Here is a 17,640-nt window from a genome sequence, read left to right as displayed (position 1 = left end):
ACAGAGGAGGTTAAACACTGCCCACAGCAGACAGATGAGGTTAAACACTGCCCACAGCAGACAGAGGAGGTTAAACACTGCCCACAGCAGACAGAGGAGATTAAACACTGCCCACAGCAGACAGAGGAGGTTAAACACTGCCCACAGCAGACAGAGTAGGTTAAACACAGCCCACAGCAGAGGAGGTTAAACACTGCCCACAGCAGACAGATGAGGTTAAACACAGCCCACAGCAGACAGAGGAGGTTAAACACTGCCCACAGCAGACAGAGGAGGTTAAACACTGCCCACAGCAGACAGAGGAGGTTAAACACTGCCCACAGCAGACAGAGGAGGTTAAACACTGCCCACAGCAGACAGAGGAGGTTAAACACTGCCCACAGCAGACAGAGGAGGTTAAACACTGCCCACAGCAGACAGGGGAGGTTAAACACTGCCCACAGCAGACAGAGGAGGTTAAACACTGCCCACAGCAGACAGAGGAGATTAAACACTGCCCACAGCAGACAGACAGAGGAGGTTAAACACTGCCCACAGCAGACAGAGGAGGTTAAACACAGCCCACAGCAGACAGAGGAGGTTAAACACTGCCCACAGCAGATAGAGGAGATTAAACACTGCCCACAGCAGACAGAGGAGGTTAAACACTGCCCACAGCAGATAGAGGAGATTAAACACTGCCCACATCAGATAGAGGAGATTAAACACTGCCCACAGCAGATAGAGGAGATTAAACACTGCCCACAGCAGACAGAGGAGGTTAAACACTGCCCACAGCAGACAGAGGAGGTTAAACACTGCCCACAGCAGACAGAGGAGGTTAAACACTGCCCACAGCAGACAGAGGAGGTTAAACACTGCCCACAGCAGACAGAGGAGGTTAAACACTGCCCACAGCAGACAGGGGAGGTTAAACACTGCCCACAGCAGACAGAGGAGGTTAAACACTGCCCACAGCAGACAGAGGAGGTTAAACACTGCCCACGGCAGATAGAGGAGGTTAAACACTGCCCACAGCAGACAGAGGAGGTTAAACACTGCCCACAGCAGACAGAGGAGGTTAAACACTGCCCACAGCAGACAGAGGAGGTTAAACACTGCCCACAGCAGACAGAGGAGGTTAAACACTGCCCACAGCAGACAGAGGAGGTTAAACACTGCCCACAGCAGACAGGGGAGGTTAAACACTGCCCACAGCAGAAAGAGGAGGTTAAACACTGCCCACAGCAGACAGAGGAGATTAAACACTGCCCACAGCAGACAGACAGAGGAGGTTAAACACTGCCCACAGCAGACAGAGGAGGTTAAACACAGCCCACAGCAGACAGAGGAGGTTAAACACTGCCCACAGCAGATAGAGGAGATTAAACACTGCCCACAGCAGACAGAGGAGGTTAAACACTGCCCACAGCAGATAGAGGAGATTAAACACTGCCCACAGCAGATAGAGGAGATTAAACACTGCCCACCGCAGATAGAGGAGATTAAACACTGCCCACAGCAGATAGAGGAGATTAAACACTGCCCACAGCAGACAGAGGAGATTAAACACTGCCCACAGCAGACAGAGGAGATTAAACACTGCCCACAGCAGACAGAGGAGGTTAAACACTGCCCACAGCAGACAGAGGAGGTTAAACACAACCCACAGCAGACAGAGGAGGTTAAACACAGCCCACAGCAGACAGAGGGGGTTAAACACTGCCCACAGCAGACAGAGGAGGTTAAACACTGCCCACAGCAGACAGACAGATGAGGTTAAAGACAGCCCACAGCAGACAGAGGAGGTTAAACACAGCCCACAGCAGACAGAGGGGGTTAAACACTGCCCACAGCAGACAGAGGAGGTTAAACACTGCCCACAGCAGACAGCGGGGGTTAAACACTGCCCACAGCAGACAGAGGAGGTTAAACACTGCCCACAGCAGACAGACAGATGAGGTTAAACACAGCCCACAGCAGACAGAGGAGGTTAAACACAGCCCACAGCAGACAGAGGGGGTTAAACACTGCCCACAGCAGACAGAGGAGGTTAAACACTGCCCACAGCAGACAGCGGGGGTTAAACACTGCCCACAGCAGACAGAGGAGGTTAAACACTGCCCACAGCAGACAGAGGAGGTTAAACACAACCCACAGCAGACAGAGGAGGTTAAACACAGCCCACAGCAGACAGAGGGGGTTAAACACTGCCCACAGCAGACAGAGGAGGTTAAACACTGCCCACAGCAGACAGACAGATGAGGTTAAACACAGCCCACAGCAGACAGAGGAGGTTAAACACAGCCCACAGCAGACAGAGTGGGTTAAACACTGCCCACAGCAGACAGAGGAGGTTAAACACTGCCCACAGCAGACAGCGGGGGTTAAACACTGCCCACAGCAGACAGAGGAGGTTAAACACAGCCCACAGCAGACAGAGGAGGTTAAACACAGCCCACAGCAGACAGAGGAGGTTAAACACTGCCCACAGCAGACAGAGGAGGTTAAACACTGCCCACAGCAGAGGAGGTTAAACACTGCCCACAGCAGACAGAGGAGGTTATACACTGCCCACAGCAGACAGACAGAGGAGGTTAAACACTGCCCACAGCAGACAGAGGAGGTTAAACACTGCCCACAGCAGACAGAGGAGGTTAAACACTGCCCACAGCAGACAGAGGAGGTTAAACACTGCCCACAGCAGACAGGGGAGATTAAACACTGCCCACAGCAGACAGAGGAGGTTAAACACTGCCCACAGCAGACAGGTGAGGTTAAACACTCCCCACAGCAGACAGGTGAGGTTAAACACTGCCCACAGCAGACAGGTGAGGTTAAACACTGCCCACAGCAGACAGGTGAGGTTAAACACTGCCCACAGCAGACAGGTGAGATTAAACACTGCCCACAGCAGACAGGTGAGGTTAAACACTGCCCACAGCAGACAGGTGAGGTTAAACACTGCCCACAGCAGACAGGTGAGGTTAAACACCGCCCACAGCAGACAGGTGAGGTTAAACACTGCCCACAGCAGACAGGTGAGGTTAAACACTGCCCACAGCAGAGCGTTAGAAGTCTCGCTGGGTGAAAACGGGTCAGTCGAAGCGTTTGAGGCGGCAGATTATGCAACGCAAACAAGGCATTGAAATGCTTTCCGATGCTGAGGGAGCACAAACGACCCAAGGTGGGATGGTTGAGCGGGAGGGGATGTTCACAGAGACAAATGACACTCGGCGACAGAGTTGAGAGACGAAAGAATGGGAGGGGGATATGCATTCCAAGATGAATGAGGCCTATGAGTTGACCATTTTTCTTATTGACCGCAACGAAAGAGGTACAATCAATCATTGTATCGAAGGTAGATAATACAGTTGGTCGACAGTTTTGATTTTGTCAGCTTTGTTTGAACACCATATTAGTCAAAATAAGCTAATCCTGATAGGTGGCGTATCTTAATAAGCTGATAAGATATGCAAAGTTTATTCTGAAGGAAGCGTTTAAGAACGGTGTTTCTAATTGACAAAACTAAAATGTATCAATACATGGTAACTAGTTAAAACAACACATTTAAGATCTAGTTTATTAGCAGCCCATGGTATTTACAAGGCAAACCCCATGCTTCAGCCTATATATTTATAAAAACACTATGCAGCATCATTTGGGCCACAGATGATCATGCTTATTGCTAATATACTGTAGACAAATATGCATAGTCCAACATATTAAAGTAATTTTAACATAATTTTGACCAATATGTTAATTAATCCCATTTCTGGAGATGAAAATTATATTTTAGATGGTGCAAGTATAATGTTAGTAGAAGAATGTAATTGAACTTCTCAGTCTTTGTACATAAAATGTCCCCGGCGGGGACAAAAAAAAAAGGAAACCTCTCCCCTCTGCGACTTTTTCCCCTCCACTGCTACAACAATTTCCAGAGGAAACACTGCAGGTAACCTTGGTAACACTGCATGTTTGGTAGTATATATACACAGTCAATGTAAAACGTGAGGTTCTTTACCTTCCATCTCTATTGCTGTCCAACTCTTTGAAAACGCTGATTGGAGACTCGGGCCTATAGTGACTCGTGGGACCTGTGAACACAGCGATGTAACAATACGGTTACTGTGGAATCACCTGATAACGTTCTAGGCTCCATAGTTGTGAACTGTGAAATCTCACCTTCAGGGAAAACGGTAATAAGTCATTGAGAGACAAAACAATTTTTACTCAAATTTCAATTGTGGTGGTGGGAATTCCCCTTTAACTATATCAAATATACGTGGCTCCCGAGTGGCACAGCAGTCTAAGGCACTGCTATCTCAGTGCAAGAGGTGTCACTACAGTCCCTGGTTCGAATCTAGGCTGTGTCTAGGCGGATTGGGAGTCCCATAGGACAGCGAACAATTGGCCCAGCGTCGTCCGGATTTGGCCGGGGTAGGCCGTCATTGTAAATAAGAATTTGTTCTTAACTAACTTGCCTAGGTAAATAAAGGTTAAATAAAATAAAATAAAAATACACTTAGTTAACAAAACATTCGTAACTCGTTCCATGATAGACTTGACCAGGTGAATCCAGGTTCAAGAAGGATTGTTAAGCCTTGAGACAATTGAGACATGGATTGTGTATGTGTGCCATTCTGAGGGTGAATGGGCAAGACAAAATATTAAGGAGGGAGGGAGGTACGAAAGAAATGAGGGATGTAGGATGGGCTGAGGGGAGGAGGGGAGGGAGAGAGGATGAGGGTAGGGGAGGGAGGGGGGGTTCACCCAGTGCTTGGGCAATCAGGCGATGAGTCAGTCATGCTGAGAGAACATTTGGTTCTAGTGTAAAAAAAAAATAAAAAATAAAACATAAAAATGTGTCAGGATCCAGAATGCAATCAGGGCGCTTTGTGCTGTACGCCAGTATAATGACATGATTTCCCCTCTGTTCGCCATTCGCCCTAGTTTTCAGGCACTGGAAAAAAGCTACACTCCCGCACTCCCGTTCTCCTTCACCGAACCACGGGAGCCACATTCACTTTCCGATCACAAGAAACGAGATGAGCAAGAAAAAAGGGGGGAAGTTGACCTCCATTCACGACTAAACCAATCCCTTATCATTGACTCAAAAGCTAGGAATCTAAAAAAGGGGCAAACTGATTGCCCCAAAGATGTAGAAAGAAGCACTTTACATAATGCTAATTACACATCCGCCATAATTAGCTTTCTGTACATGATTTGGCTAATTATGGAAAAGCTAATTGTGAAATTAGCCATTTTTTCCACCATACAGTGTGCTGCATTAAGAATCCTTGTGTTTAGATGCTTAACAGAGCTAAAAATGAACAGTGAATGCATTGGACACTATTTATCTTACATTTATAGATCCGGGGTTAAGGTCAATTCCTATTTAACTTGAAATTCCAATTCAATTCTTGATTTCACTCTTCAAGTGGAGAATGTAATTTGAATTCTATTTCAAATTTCAAACAATCTTCAAGTTATGGAATTTAATTGATTAGACTATTTTGACTTTTTTTTATATTGAAATTGTAATAACATTTCATCTTTGGAATTCAGTATTTTTACATTTCCCACTAAATGGATTTAATGGACAAAGTATCAAAAATTGGTTGCAGGATTTGTTTTAAATCAGTTCAACTTGTATTTCTATATTTCCATTATAGCTCGGCTATCTGAACAGTGACAGTGTTCAGCCTGAGGGAATTTAATTATTTCTGAATTCAAAGACTGACCTGGAATTTAAATGGAATTAAATGTAATTTACAGGGAGAGAGATTCTAATTAGAATTGAATGTGGAATTCACCCCGACCTTTGTTCAAAGATTCCAAAAGTTCACAAAACTCAAAAAGGAGGAAGAATCATTAAACGAGGAACTACATTTTATGTCAACTCTGAATTTAAAGTGACAGTTCACCCAAATACAAATTTGTGTAAGCAGTCTATGGACAAGGACCATGTTGTGGGTTTGTTTACTTAGTCACTGTTACCAACACTGCTAACCAAATCAAAGACTGCAGCCTTTCCTGGTCCATAGACTGCTTTCAGCTTCAGGAAATAATATGCCTTTTATCCCCATCTCATGGAAACCTGTCCATGTATTCAACTGTTGCATGGGTTCATGGTAACATGGTGAGGTGATGTCCTCTTGCAAACGCAACATATTCTGTATCTGTCATTTCAAAGACATTTCCTGTGTTTCAGCTGCTGGCATTTCTGTAGAAGCACTTTGTGACATCTGCTAATGTAAAAAGGGCTTCATAAATACATTTTTGATTGATTGATATCCCTCCCTGCTGCTTGACATTCTCCACCCATCTGCAGTCCCTCTGCTCTCTCCATCCTGCTGCAGTCCCTCTGCTCTCTCCATCCTGACGTCCCTCCCTGCTGCAGTCCCTCTGCTCTCTCCATCCTGACGTCCCTCCCTGCTGCAGTCCCTCTGCTCTCTCCATCCTGCTGCAGTCCCTCTGCTCTCTCCATCCTGCTGCAGTCCCTCTGCTCTCTCCATCCTGACGTCCCTCCCTGCTGCAGTCCCTCTGCTCTCTCCATCCTGACGTCCCTCCCTGCTGCAGTCCCTCTGCTCTCTCCATCCTGACGTCCCTCCCTGCTGCAGTCCCTCTGCTCTCTCCATCCTGACGTCCCTCCCTGCTGCAGTCCCTCTGCTCTCTCCATCCTGACGTCCCTCCCTACTGCAGTCCCTCTGCTCTCTCCATCCTGACGTCCCTCCCTGCTGCAGTCCCTCTGCTCTCTCCATCCTGCTGCAGTCCCTCTGCTCTCTCCATCCTGCTGCAGTCCCTCTGCTCTCTCCATCCTGACATACCACCCTACTGCAGTCCCTCTGCTCTCTCCATCCTGACGTCCCTCCCTGCTGCAGTCCCTCTGCTCTCTCCATCCTGCTGCAGTCCCTCTGCTCTCTCCATCCTGCTGCAGTCCCTCTGCTCTCTCCATCCTGACATACCACCCTACTGCAGTCCCTCTGCTCTCTCCATCCTGACGTCCCTCCCTGCTGCAGTCCCTCTGCTCTCTCCACCCTGACGTCCCTCCCTGCTGCAGTCCCTCTGCTCTCTCCACCCTGCTGCAGTCCCTCTGCTCTCTCCATCCTGACGTCCCACCCTGCTGCAGTCCCTCTGCTCTCTCCATCCTGACATCCCTCCCTACTGCAGTCCCTCTGCTCTCTCCATCCTGACATCCCTCCCTACTGCAGTCCCTCTGCTCTCTCCATCCTGACGTCCCTCCCTGCTGCAGTCCCTCTGCTCTCTCCATCCTGACATCCCTCCCTGCTGCAGTCCCTCTGCTCTCTCCATCCTTTCTTCCACTCATCTTGTGGGAGACAATCTCATCCCTCCGTTCACTGCAGAGCTGTAGCAGCCAGAGTCGTACAATGGGGGGAGATAGTGAGAGAGAGAGAAAGAGAAGAATGAAGCGAGAATGCGAGAGAGAGGGGGAGGGAGTGAGTGGGAGTGAGGCAGAGAGAGATAAAGAAAAAGAGAAAGTGGAAGGGAAGGAGGGAAGTGAGTTCGGAGGCACTGGCTCTCCTGGCAGACGGCACATATAGCTCTCTATGTTTACTAATGGAGACCATCAGTCATCCGTGGAGCGTTACCGTAGTGATTGCACACCGAGAGCTCTTAAAGTAAAGGGAGAGAAGAGAGAGAATGGAACACATCAGATGGGCCCTTAAGATCTATACCTGCAGTACATGTAACAAATCATTCAGGGAGTTTCTTTGTTCCAGGGGTTAATACGGAAGACTTCCATGAGACGAGAGGGAACGGAAGACTTCCATGAGACGGGAGGGAACGGAAGACTTCCATGAGACGGGATGGAACGGAAGACTTCCATGAGACGGGAGGGAACGGAAGACTTCCATGAGACGGGAGGGAACGGAAGACTTCCATGAGACGGGAGGGAACGGAAGACTTCCATGAGACGAGAGGGAACGGAAGACTTCCATGAGACGGGATGGAACGGAAGACTTCCATGAGACGAGAGGGAACGGAAGACTTCCAGGAGACGGGAGGGAACGGAAGACTTCCATGAGACGGGAGGGAACGGAAGACTTCCATGAGACGGGAGGGAACGGAAGACTTCCATGAGACGGGAGGGAACGGAAGACTTCCATGAGACGGGAGGGAACGGAAGACTTCCATGAGACGGGAGGGAACGGAAGACTTCCATGAGACGGGAAGGAACGGAAGACTTCCATGAGACGGGAAGAAACGGAAGACTTCCATGAGACGGGAGGGAACGGAAGACTTCCATGAGACGAGAGGGAACGGAAGACTTCCATGAGACGAGAGGGAACGGAAGACTTCCATGAGACGGGAGGGAACGGAAGACTTCCATGAGACGGGAGGGAACGGAAGACTTCCATGAGACGGGAGGGAACGGAAGACTTCCATGAGACGAGAGGGAACGGAAGACTTCCATGAGAGGGGAGGGAACGGAAGACTTCCATGAGACGAGAGGGAACGGAAGACTTCCATGAGACGGGATGGAACGGAAGACTTCCATGAGACGAGAGGGAACGGAAGACTTCCAGGAGAAGGGAGGGAACGGAAGACTTCCATGAGACGGGAGGGAACAGAAGACTTCCATGAGACGGGAGGGAACGGAAGACTTCCATGAGACGGGATGGAACGGAAGACTTCCATGAGACGGGAGGGAACGGAAGACTTCCATGAAACGGGAGGGAACGGAAGACTTCCAGGAGACGGGAGGGCACGGAAGACTTCCATGAGACGAGAGGGAACGGAAGACTTCCATGAGAGGGGCACAAAAGCAACAAAAGCCAAATGAAATCAGCACTGAGGGAAATTCGTATATAAACTTCAAATAAAGTACCAGTCAAAAGTTTGGACACTACTACTCATTCAAGGGGTTTTCTTTTTTAGTACTATTTTCTATACTGTAGAACAATAGTGAAGACATCAAAACTATGAAATAACACATATGGAATCATGTAGTAACCAACAAAGTGTTAAATCAAAATATATTTGCGATTCTTCAAAGTAGCCACCCTTTGCCTTGATGACAGCGTTGCACACTCTTGGCATTCTCTCAACCACCTTCACCTGGAATGCTTTTCCAACAGCCTTGAAGGAGTTCCCACACATGCTTAGCACTTGTTGGCTGCTTTTCCTTCACTCAGAGGTCCAAACCATCTCAATTGGTTTGAGGTCGGGTGATTGTGGGGCCAGGTCATCTGATTCAGCACTCCTTTACTCTCCTTCTTGGTCAAATAGCCCTTACATAGCCTGGAGGTGTGTTTTGGGTTATTGTCCTGTTGAAAAACAAATGATAGTCCCACTAAGAGCAAACCAGACAGGATGGCGTATCGCTGCAGAATGCTGTGGTAGCCATGCTGGTTAAGTATGCCTTGAATTCTAAATAAATCACTGACAGTGTCACCAGCAAACACCCCAACACCATAACACCTCCACGCTTCAAGGTGGGAACCACACATGCGGAGATCATCCGTTCACCTACTCTGCATCTCACAGAGACACGGCAGTTGGAACCAAAAATCTCAAATTTGGACTCATCAGACCAAAAGACAGATTTCCACCAGTCTAATGTCCATTGCTCGTGTTTCTTGGCCAAAGCAAGTCCCTTCTTCTCGTTGGTGTCCTTAAGAAGTGTTTTCTTTGCAGCAATTTGTCCATGAAGGCCTGGTTCATGCAGTCTCCTCTGAACAGTTGATGTTGAGATGTGTCTGTTACTTGAACTCTGTGAAGCATTTATTTGGGCTGCAATCTGAGGTGCAGTTAACGCTAATGAACTTATGCATCATTTACATTACATTTAAGTCATTTAGCAGACGCTCTTATCCAGAGCAACTTACAAATTGGAAAGTTCATACATATTCATCCTGGTCCCCCCGTGGGAATTGAACCCTGGTCCCCCCGTGGGAATTGAACCCACAACCCTGGCGTTGCAAGCGCCATGCTCTACCAACTGAGCCACACGGGACCAGAGGTATGCAGAGGTAACTTATGCAGAGGTAACTCTGGGTCTTCCTTTCCTCTGGCGGTCCTCATGAGAGGCAGTGAGAGGCAGTCATGAGAGGCAGTTTCATCATAGAGCATGATGGTTTTTACGACTGCACTTAAAGAAACATTCAAAAACGTTCTTGAAATTTTCCGGATAAACTGACCTTCATGTCTTAAAGTAATGATGGACTGTCATTTCTCTTTGCTTATTTGAGCTGTTCTTGCCATAATATGGACTTGGTAATTTACCAAATAGGGCTATCTTCTATATACCACCCCTACCTTGTCACAACACAACTTATTGGCTCAAACGCATTAAAAAGCAAAGAAATTCCATAAATTAATTAACAAGGCACACCTGTTAAATGAAATGCATTCCAGGTGACTACCTCATTCAGCTGGTTGAGAGAATGCCAAGAGTGTGCAAAGCTGTCATCAAGGAAAAGAGTGGCTACTTTGAAGAACCTCAAATATAAAATATAATTTGATTTGTTTAACACTTTGTTGGTTACTACATGATTCCATATGTTTTATTTCATAGTTTTGATGTCTTCATTATTATTCTACAATGTAGAAAATAGTAAAAAAAAAATAAAGAAAAACCCTGGATTGAGTAGGTGTGTCCAAACTTTTGACTGGTACTGTATGTTAAGAATCCTTGACATAATAATATATTCTGAACATTTAGAATAATAGAATGGAATCAATGTCAAGGTCTTGCTCTCAGGTGTCAAGTGCACTTGACGTGCTTTTAAACCAAGTCCTGCTGGCTTCATGGATGGGCCAAATGTGGACCTTTAGAAAACATGCATTAAGGCAGCTTGCTGACGCTCCAAAGTCAAAAATCAGGTCAGTCGCTGGAATAGCCATCAACTTGAGGAAACCCCTAGAACTCTGAGTGGACCCATGTACAGTTGAAGTCGGAAGTTGACAAACACCTTAGCCAAATACATTTAAAACTCAGTTTTTCACAATTCTTGACTTTTAATCCTAGTAAAAATTCCCTGTCTTAGTTCAGTTAGGATCACCACTATTTTAAGAATGTGAAATGTCAGAATAATAGTAGAGAGAATGATTTATTTCAGCTTTTATTTCTTTCATCACATTCAAAGTGGGTCAGAAGTTTACATACACTCAATTAGAATTTGGTAGCATTGCCTTGAAATTGTTGAACTTTGGTCAAATGTTTCTGGTAGCCTTCCACAATCTTCCCACAATAAGTTGGGTAAATTTTGGCTCATTCCTTCTGACAGAGCTGGTGTAACTGAGTCAGGTTTGTAGGCCTCCTTGCTCGCACACGCTTTTTCAGTTCTGCCCACAAATTTTCCATAGGATTGAGGACAGGGCTTTGTGATGGCCACTCCAATACTTTGACGTTATTGTCCTTAAGCCATTTTGCCACAACTTTGGAAGTATGCTCGGCGTCATTGTCCATTTGGAAGACCCATTTGTGACCAAGCTTTAACTTCGTGACTGATGTCACTTCAATAAATCCACATAATTTTCTTTCCTCATGATGCCATCTATTTTGTGAAGTGCACCAGTCCCTCCTGCAGCAAAGCACCCCCACAACACGATGCTGCCACCCCCGTGCTTCACGGTTGGCATGGTGTTCTTCGGCTTGCAAGTCTCCCTCTTTTTCCTTCAAACATAACAATGGTCATTATGACCAAACAGTTTTATTTTTGTTTCATCAGACCAGGAGGACATGTCTCCAAAAAGTATGATCTTTGTCCCCATGTGCAGTTGCAAACCGTAGTCTGGCTTTTTTATGGCGGTTTTGGAGCAGTGGCTTCTTCCTTGCCGAGCGGCCTTTCAGGTTATGTCGATATTGGACTCGTTTTACTGTGGATATAGATACTTTTGTACCTGTTTCCTCTAGCATCTTCACAAGGTCCTTTGCTGTTGTTCTGGAATTGATTTGCACTTTTCGCACCAAAGTACATTCATCTCTAGGAGACAGAACACGTCTCCTTCCTGAGCGGTATGTCGGCTGCGTGGTCCCATGGTGTTTATACTTGCGTACTATTGGTTGTACAGATGAACGTGGTACCTTCAGGGGTCTGGAAATTGCTCCCAAGGATGAACCAGACTTGTGGAGGTCTACAATTTTTTTCTGAGGTCTTGGCTGATTTCTTTTGATTTTCCAATGATGTCAAGCAAAGAGGCACCGAGTTTGAAGGTAGGCCTTGAAATACATCCACAGGTACACCTACAATTGACTCAAATGATGTCAATTTGACCATGCTTGTCATGTTATTTGACCATGCTTGTCATTTCTGAACATTTTGAAAATCTTGGTTCTCTCTAATTCGCTCCTTCTCTCTTTCTTTCTCTCTCTCGGAGGACCTGAGCCCTAGGACCATGCCTCAGGACTACCTGGCATGATGACTCCTTGCTGCCCCCAGTCCGCCTGGTCTTGCTGCTATTCCAGTTTCAACTGTTCTGCTTGCGGTTACGGAACCCCTACCTGTCCCAGACCTGCTGTTTTCAACTCTTAATGATCGGCTATGAAAAGCCAACTGACATTTATTCCTGATTATTATTTGACCATGCTTGTCACTTATGAACATTTTGAACATCTTGGCATAGTTCTGTTATAATCTCCACCCGGCACGGCCAGAAGAGGACTGGCCACCCCTCATAGCCTGGTTCCTCTCTAGGTTTCTTCCTAGGTTTTGGCCTTTCTAGGGAGTTTTTCCTAGCCACCGTGCTTCTACACCTGCATTGCTTGCTGTTTGGGGTTTTAGGCTGGGTTTCTGTACAGCACTTCGAGATTAGTTATAAGTGAAATAATTTGTAAACAACTGTTGGAAAAATGACTTGTGTCATGCACAAAGTAGATGTACTAACCGACTTGCCAAAGCGAGAGTTTGTTAACAAGAAATGTGTGGAGTTGTTTAAAAAACGAGTTTTAATGACTCCAACATAAGTGTATGTAAACTTCCGACTTCAACTGTAACTCCACATGGGAACATGATACACTTCAATACAACGGGACAGAGCGAAGACTTGCATATGGGGCAGTGCTATTTAGGGTGGTTAAGAGTTTTGATCCGCGTGACAATTCTAACCTGATGCTACCTGGGCCTGATGAGCCTTAAAGTATATTTAATATGTTATGAGCCACACATTAATGATATTTAAATGAGCCCAAGCCCATTATCCAATACGTAGGATAAAATAGTTGTTTTAAGGAGAGGCCAGTTGAGCACAGGTGCGTATTGCACAAGAGAAAGGCTGTAAGTTAGAAACTTATTATGCATTAATTAGCTAAATATAAAGGGCAATACTGCATTGAATGTATTACCTGAGGCTAGGACATCAATGTGTATAGGGCTATATATATATATATATATCAATCTAGAACAGGATGATCTATTTTGGATGCAATTTGAATGTTGATGGAGAGAGAGAGAAAGACTGCGAGAAACTGATTTAAAGAAGCGAGAAACTGATTTAAAGAAACGATAATCGAGTGATAGGCTGTTTGTTTTAAAAGTCTGTAGCTGCTATTACAAAAATAACAATCTTCATAATTAAAAAAAAATTAAAAAACAAGGTGACAACCGAAAGTCAGATGGAGATGGGTTAAATTACACCCGCATTTAGTGTTTACATTACTGTAGCATAGGCTACGCTACAGCAAATGTAGGCCTACCTGTCACAAGAGAAAAAGTTACCATGATAAGATGGGTCTACATGCATCGTGAACTGCGCTCCATTCTAAGATGGGCTCTCTGTCCCCTACCCTGAGCGTTCTCTCAGGCAGAGGCCATAGAGAAGCCAGATGTAGACATTGCATATCATTTTAACAGTTCCATTTCACGCCATGCTGCTCATATGAATAATTTATAATAATTGACCGTTTTTTCGCAGTTATTTATCCCGGGAAAAGGGAGTGGTTTTGGGCAGTAAATCCCGGTAACCGGGTTCCCGCCATTCAACTCTAGTGCTATTAATATCCAGGGGTTTGTGGGGGAAGGATAATATGGTGCATGTAGACTACTTTCTGTATTTATGGGAAGATTTGGGGGGGGGGGGGCGACTGCCGACCTCCTTGTGAACCCAATACCACGGACATTAGGATGAAGGTTCTTTAAAACAACCCATGCAATCAGTGCTCCCACCCTCTCCTCCCCACTAACATGCCCCGCTTTGTTATTCAAGGTGGATTTAACCACAAATCTCCCAACATTCTTTGCCAAACAAAGACCTCCCATTAAGACTGTGAATGCCGAGCAACATCGGTTAGCCTAGCTAATTGGGAAGAGAAAAATATATAATAAAAGAAAATGTGTGATGACTCGGGTAATGCAGTCCGCACTCTGTCAAAACAATGTGTGAAATTTTCCCTTTAAAAAGCTAAATTACCGCCGCCGGAGGTTAAGATAGAGATCTAGGAATGCTAATAGACTAAAGTCAATGTGTACGCACGTTAATCCGCCTAATACGATCTCACATGGTAGTGCACATCTGTTGTGGAAGGAGTTGTGTTGAGGTATCTTGCATGTATTAGGACTTGATAGAAGCTTTTGAAGGATCGGTTTCCCTCAATAGGAACAGTGACAGAATAAAAAAATCTCTATATATAATAAAAAGGCTTGAGATTAGCCTATGATGATCGAAGATGGCTAACATGCTTCACTGTTCATTCGCAGCACTGCTCGAAAACTGTTAACATAGGCAGCTTGTCAACAACAACCAAAATGTCTGTGTGGGCACTTGTAAATCAATTGATCACCCGTTCCTAACATGCATCACTCTAAAAAAAAAAAATATATTCCCCATTACATTTCCAAGGACAAACCGCAAACCCATGGAGTCAATACCACACAGTCCTTTTTTATGTCTTTATTCCATTAAATCCTCCCGGAGTCATTGCCCCCTGACACACGTCGCTTTGCAATTGCCTTTGAGGGCACCAATATAACACGGCCATCCCCAATATCTGCATATGAACCCCCAGAGACGGCCTTGATCAACTGCAGCGGTAATCAAAGAAGAAGACTCCATTTTGGCTCAGAAAAAAGGCAACCCACAGGCAATGTGGGAACCATAATGTCTACTTGCCCCTGTGTTGGTATATCCCACCTTTGGCCACATATTGACATGTACAGATATAAAAAGACAGACGAGATGATATGAAGGGTCAATGTTTCTTTATTAAAGGGACACTTCTGTTTATATTGATCATTTAATCCCCATCAATCTCATTCTTTGTTACCCTTTGAAGGGTTTTAGCTTGGTCCTGACTGGATAAAGGCCCATATCATTAAAGGGTTCAAATGCTGAGCTTGACTGTTTGGCCCATGATGGGAGGAATCAAAAGTTCCTACAATCAGAAGACTTCTTACTGGCCATAATGTCTGTGAACTTGGTATATTAACTATGGTTTATTTTTTGTTAGATTATATTTTTGTTTTATTCGCCATGCTGAAGAGGACTAAAAGCAACCATGCAGAGTAAATAAATAATTGATTGAAGATAACATATTTCATTTACTAGGAATCTGGTTTAAATGTTAAAGCTCCGACACACCGGTAGGATTGTCAAACGTTTGCCTCCCCGACAGTATTTAGCACCTCTGAACAGAATGTTGGCAGTCAATCTCTTTTCTGTTCACACAGCAAAGACCTTAGAACTAGTCAGACACTCAGCCTTGTTAAAATACTCCAAACCAGCAGGTGGCAGTAGCGCTGTTTGGCAATGCATAGAGTATATGTGCGCATTGCTTATGGTCTAGATTCCAAGCTATCTGCGCTAATGTTGTTATTTTGTGGAATAAACCCTTGTTGTTACTAGCTAGATGGCCACAGCTAGATAACTACCTAGCAAGATGATGAAGAACAATTGAATACAGTCTCCATAATCCCCTACTGCCAGTGGCAGCTGTTGATAAAACGTTTACTGGAGACAGGAGAACAAGAGGAGACATTGGACGAGGTGGATAATTTTATAATAAGGCCGTTTAATCACATGTAAAGACATCTTAGTAAAATCTTGCAGCAAGGCTCTTTCTGTCTGATTCGTATGGAATCGTCCGGAAAGAGGCAGTCTAAAAAGTTTGTACAGGTTATATAGACAACAAGCAAAGTAGGTTGAATCTTGTAGTCTGGCCTTCCGATTGGTCGATCTGGGTCATGGGTAGTCCTGATCAGGCCTGGTGTCAACGTTCCATTGGTTCCTGAGATAGTTCTTTGTTTTGTGCTCCAACCTTGAGTTGTGTGTGTCTGTGGTTGTTGTCTTAATGAGTCCAGCATATGTCCAAAAGAGATGAGGAGTATGTGTATTTTGTATAAAAGATAGCTTATGTTGAAATGTTGTTATTACTAGTTTCCAGTATCTATTACAATTTCTTACACAGCCAATAGCCAAATGTTTTGCTAGCTAGCTAACGTTAGCATATTCGCTACCTAGCATAGCATAGCTAGCTAACGTTAGCATATTCGCTACCTAGCACAACATGGCTAGCTAGCTAACGTTAGCATATTCGCTACCTAGCACAACATAGCTAGCTAACGTTAGCATATTCGCTACCTAGCACAACATAGCTAGCTAGCTAACGTTAGCATATTCGCTACCTAGCATAACATAGCTAGCTAGCTAACGTTAGCATATTCGCTACCTAGCACAACATAGCTAGCTAGCTAAGGACACTGCACTAACTCGGCAGCCGTTGCATGGAAACTAGCTAATCCATTGTGATTTAATTATACTGTCATTACTAGCTCCTAGCTTGGGGGAAGTATTTAGTGTTGTGTCTGTACACTTACCTAGCTACCATCCCATAGCCTACATATGAAGAGTGACTTGCTCATCCGTGGATGTACGACGATCATGCACTTTTTGTTGGCCACTGACGAGCATTTCGATTCTACAAATAAGAATCGGTAGGTTCGTCACTACCGGGTCGGCATGCAGGAGCTAACGCTTTTGTTCTCGCATGAGAAGGAACGGCCTCCCACTGTGATAAGTACCTATTTTTTTGTGTTTCACGCTTTAGTGGTGTGGAATGTGGTAGCTTAAAATATCATCATGTTTGGTTGTAGCTGGGAAGGGAAAGGCAGTCTGAAATGTTTAGGCCCTTGAGCAATCAATAAGGACGTCGATGAAACAGAAGGACATCCACAGCCCTGCTTAACAGAGGTGGGACTTGCCAGTTCAGGTCACCACTCCAGGAACTGGCAACAAGGAGGCATGAGACCTACTATAAGCAGAGGTAATGAATGCTATTATAAACTGGGGGGTTCAAGCCCTGAATGCTGATTGGCTGACAACCGTGGTATATCAGACCGTATATACAACGGGTATGACAAAACATGTATTTTTACTGCTCTAATTACATTGGTAACCAGTTTATAATAGCAGTAAGGCACCCCGGGGGTTTGTGATGTATGGGCAATATACCACAGCTAAGGTTGGTGCCCATCCGTCGTGCCTATGAACAGCCCTTAGCCGTGGTGTATTGGCCATATACCACACCCTCTCGTGCCTTTTTGCTTAAATATGGCATAGAGTTGACTCCAAGACCCTGTACCTCACGCCACACACACACACGCACACACACTAATGATGCATTGTACAACATACAGAGGGCATTCACACAAACCTACAGTGGTGGAAAAAGAAACCCAGTTGTCATACTTGAGTAAAAGT

At 45.2% G+C, this 17,640-nt stretch overlaps 1 protein-coding gene across 5 annotated transcripts in view; it reads right to left on the bottom strand.

The window, feature by feature from the left end:
- The window catches only part of LOC129865935 (glucosidase 2 subunit beta-like), a 316,514-nt gene that overhangs the window by 281,228 nt on the left and 17,646 nt on the right, over positions 1 to 17,640 (bottom strand). For all 5 annotated transcript variants that reach the window (XM_055939022.1, XM_055939023.1, XM_055939025.1 and 2 more), the window contains exon 7: positions 4,004 to 4,076. In XM_055939022.1, coding sequence (XP_055794997.1) covers positions 4,004 to 4,076 — 73 coding nt within the window. The remainder of the gene's footprint in view (positions 1 to 4,003; positions 4,077 to 17,640) is intronic.

This window comes from Salvelinus fontinalis, chromosome 11 (assembly GCF_029448725.1).
Source record: "Salvelinus fontinalis isolate EN_2023a chromosome 11, ASM2944872v1, whole genome shotgun sequence".
Taxonomy (NCBI): domain Eukaryota; kingdom Metazoa; phylum Chordata; class Actinopteri; order Salmoniformes; family Salmonidae; genus Salvelinus; species Salvelinus fontinalis.
Note: the sequence above shows the minus strand (reverse complement) of the source record. Positions and strands in the feature narration are given on the sequence as shown.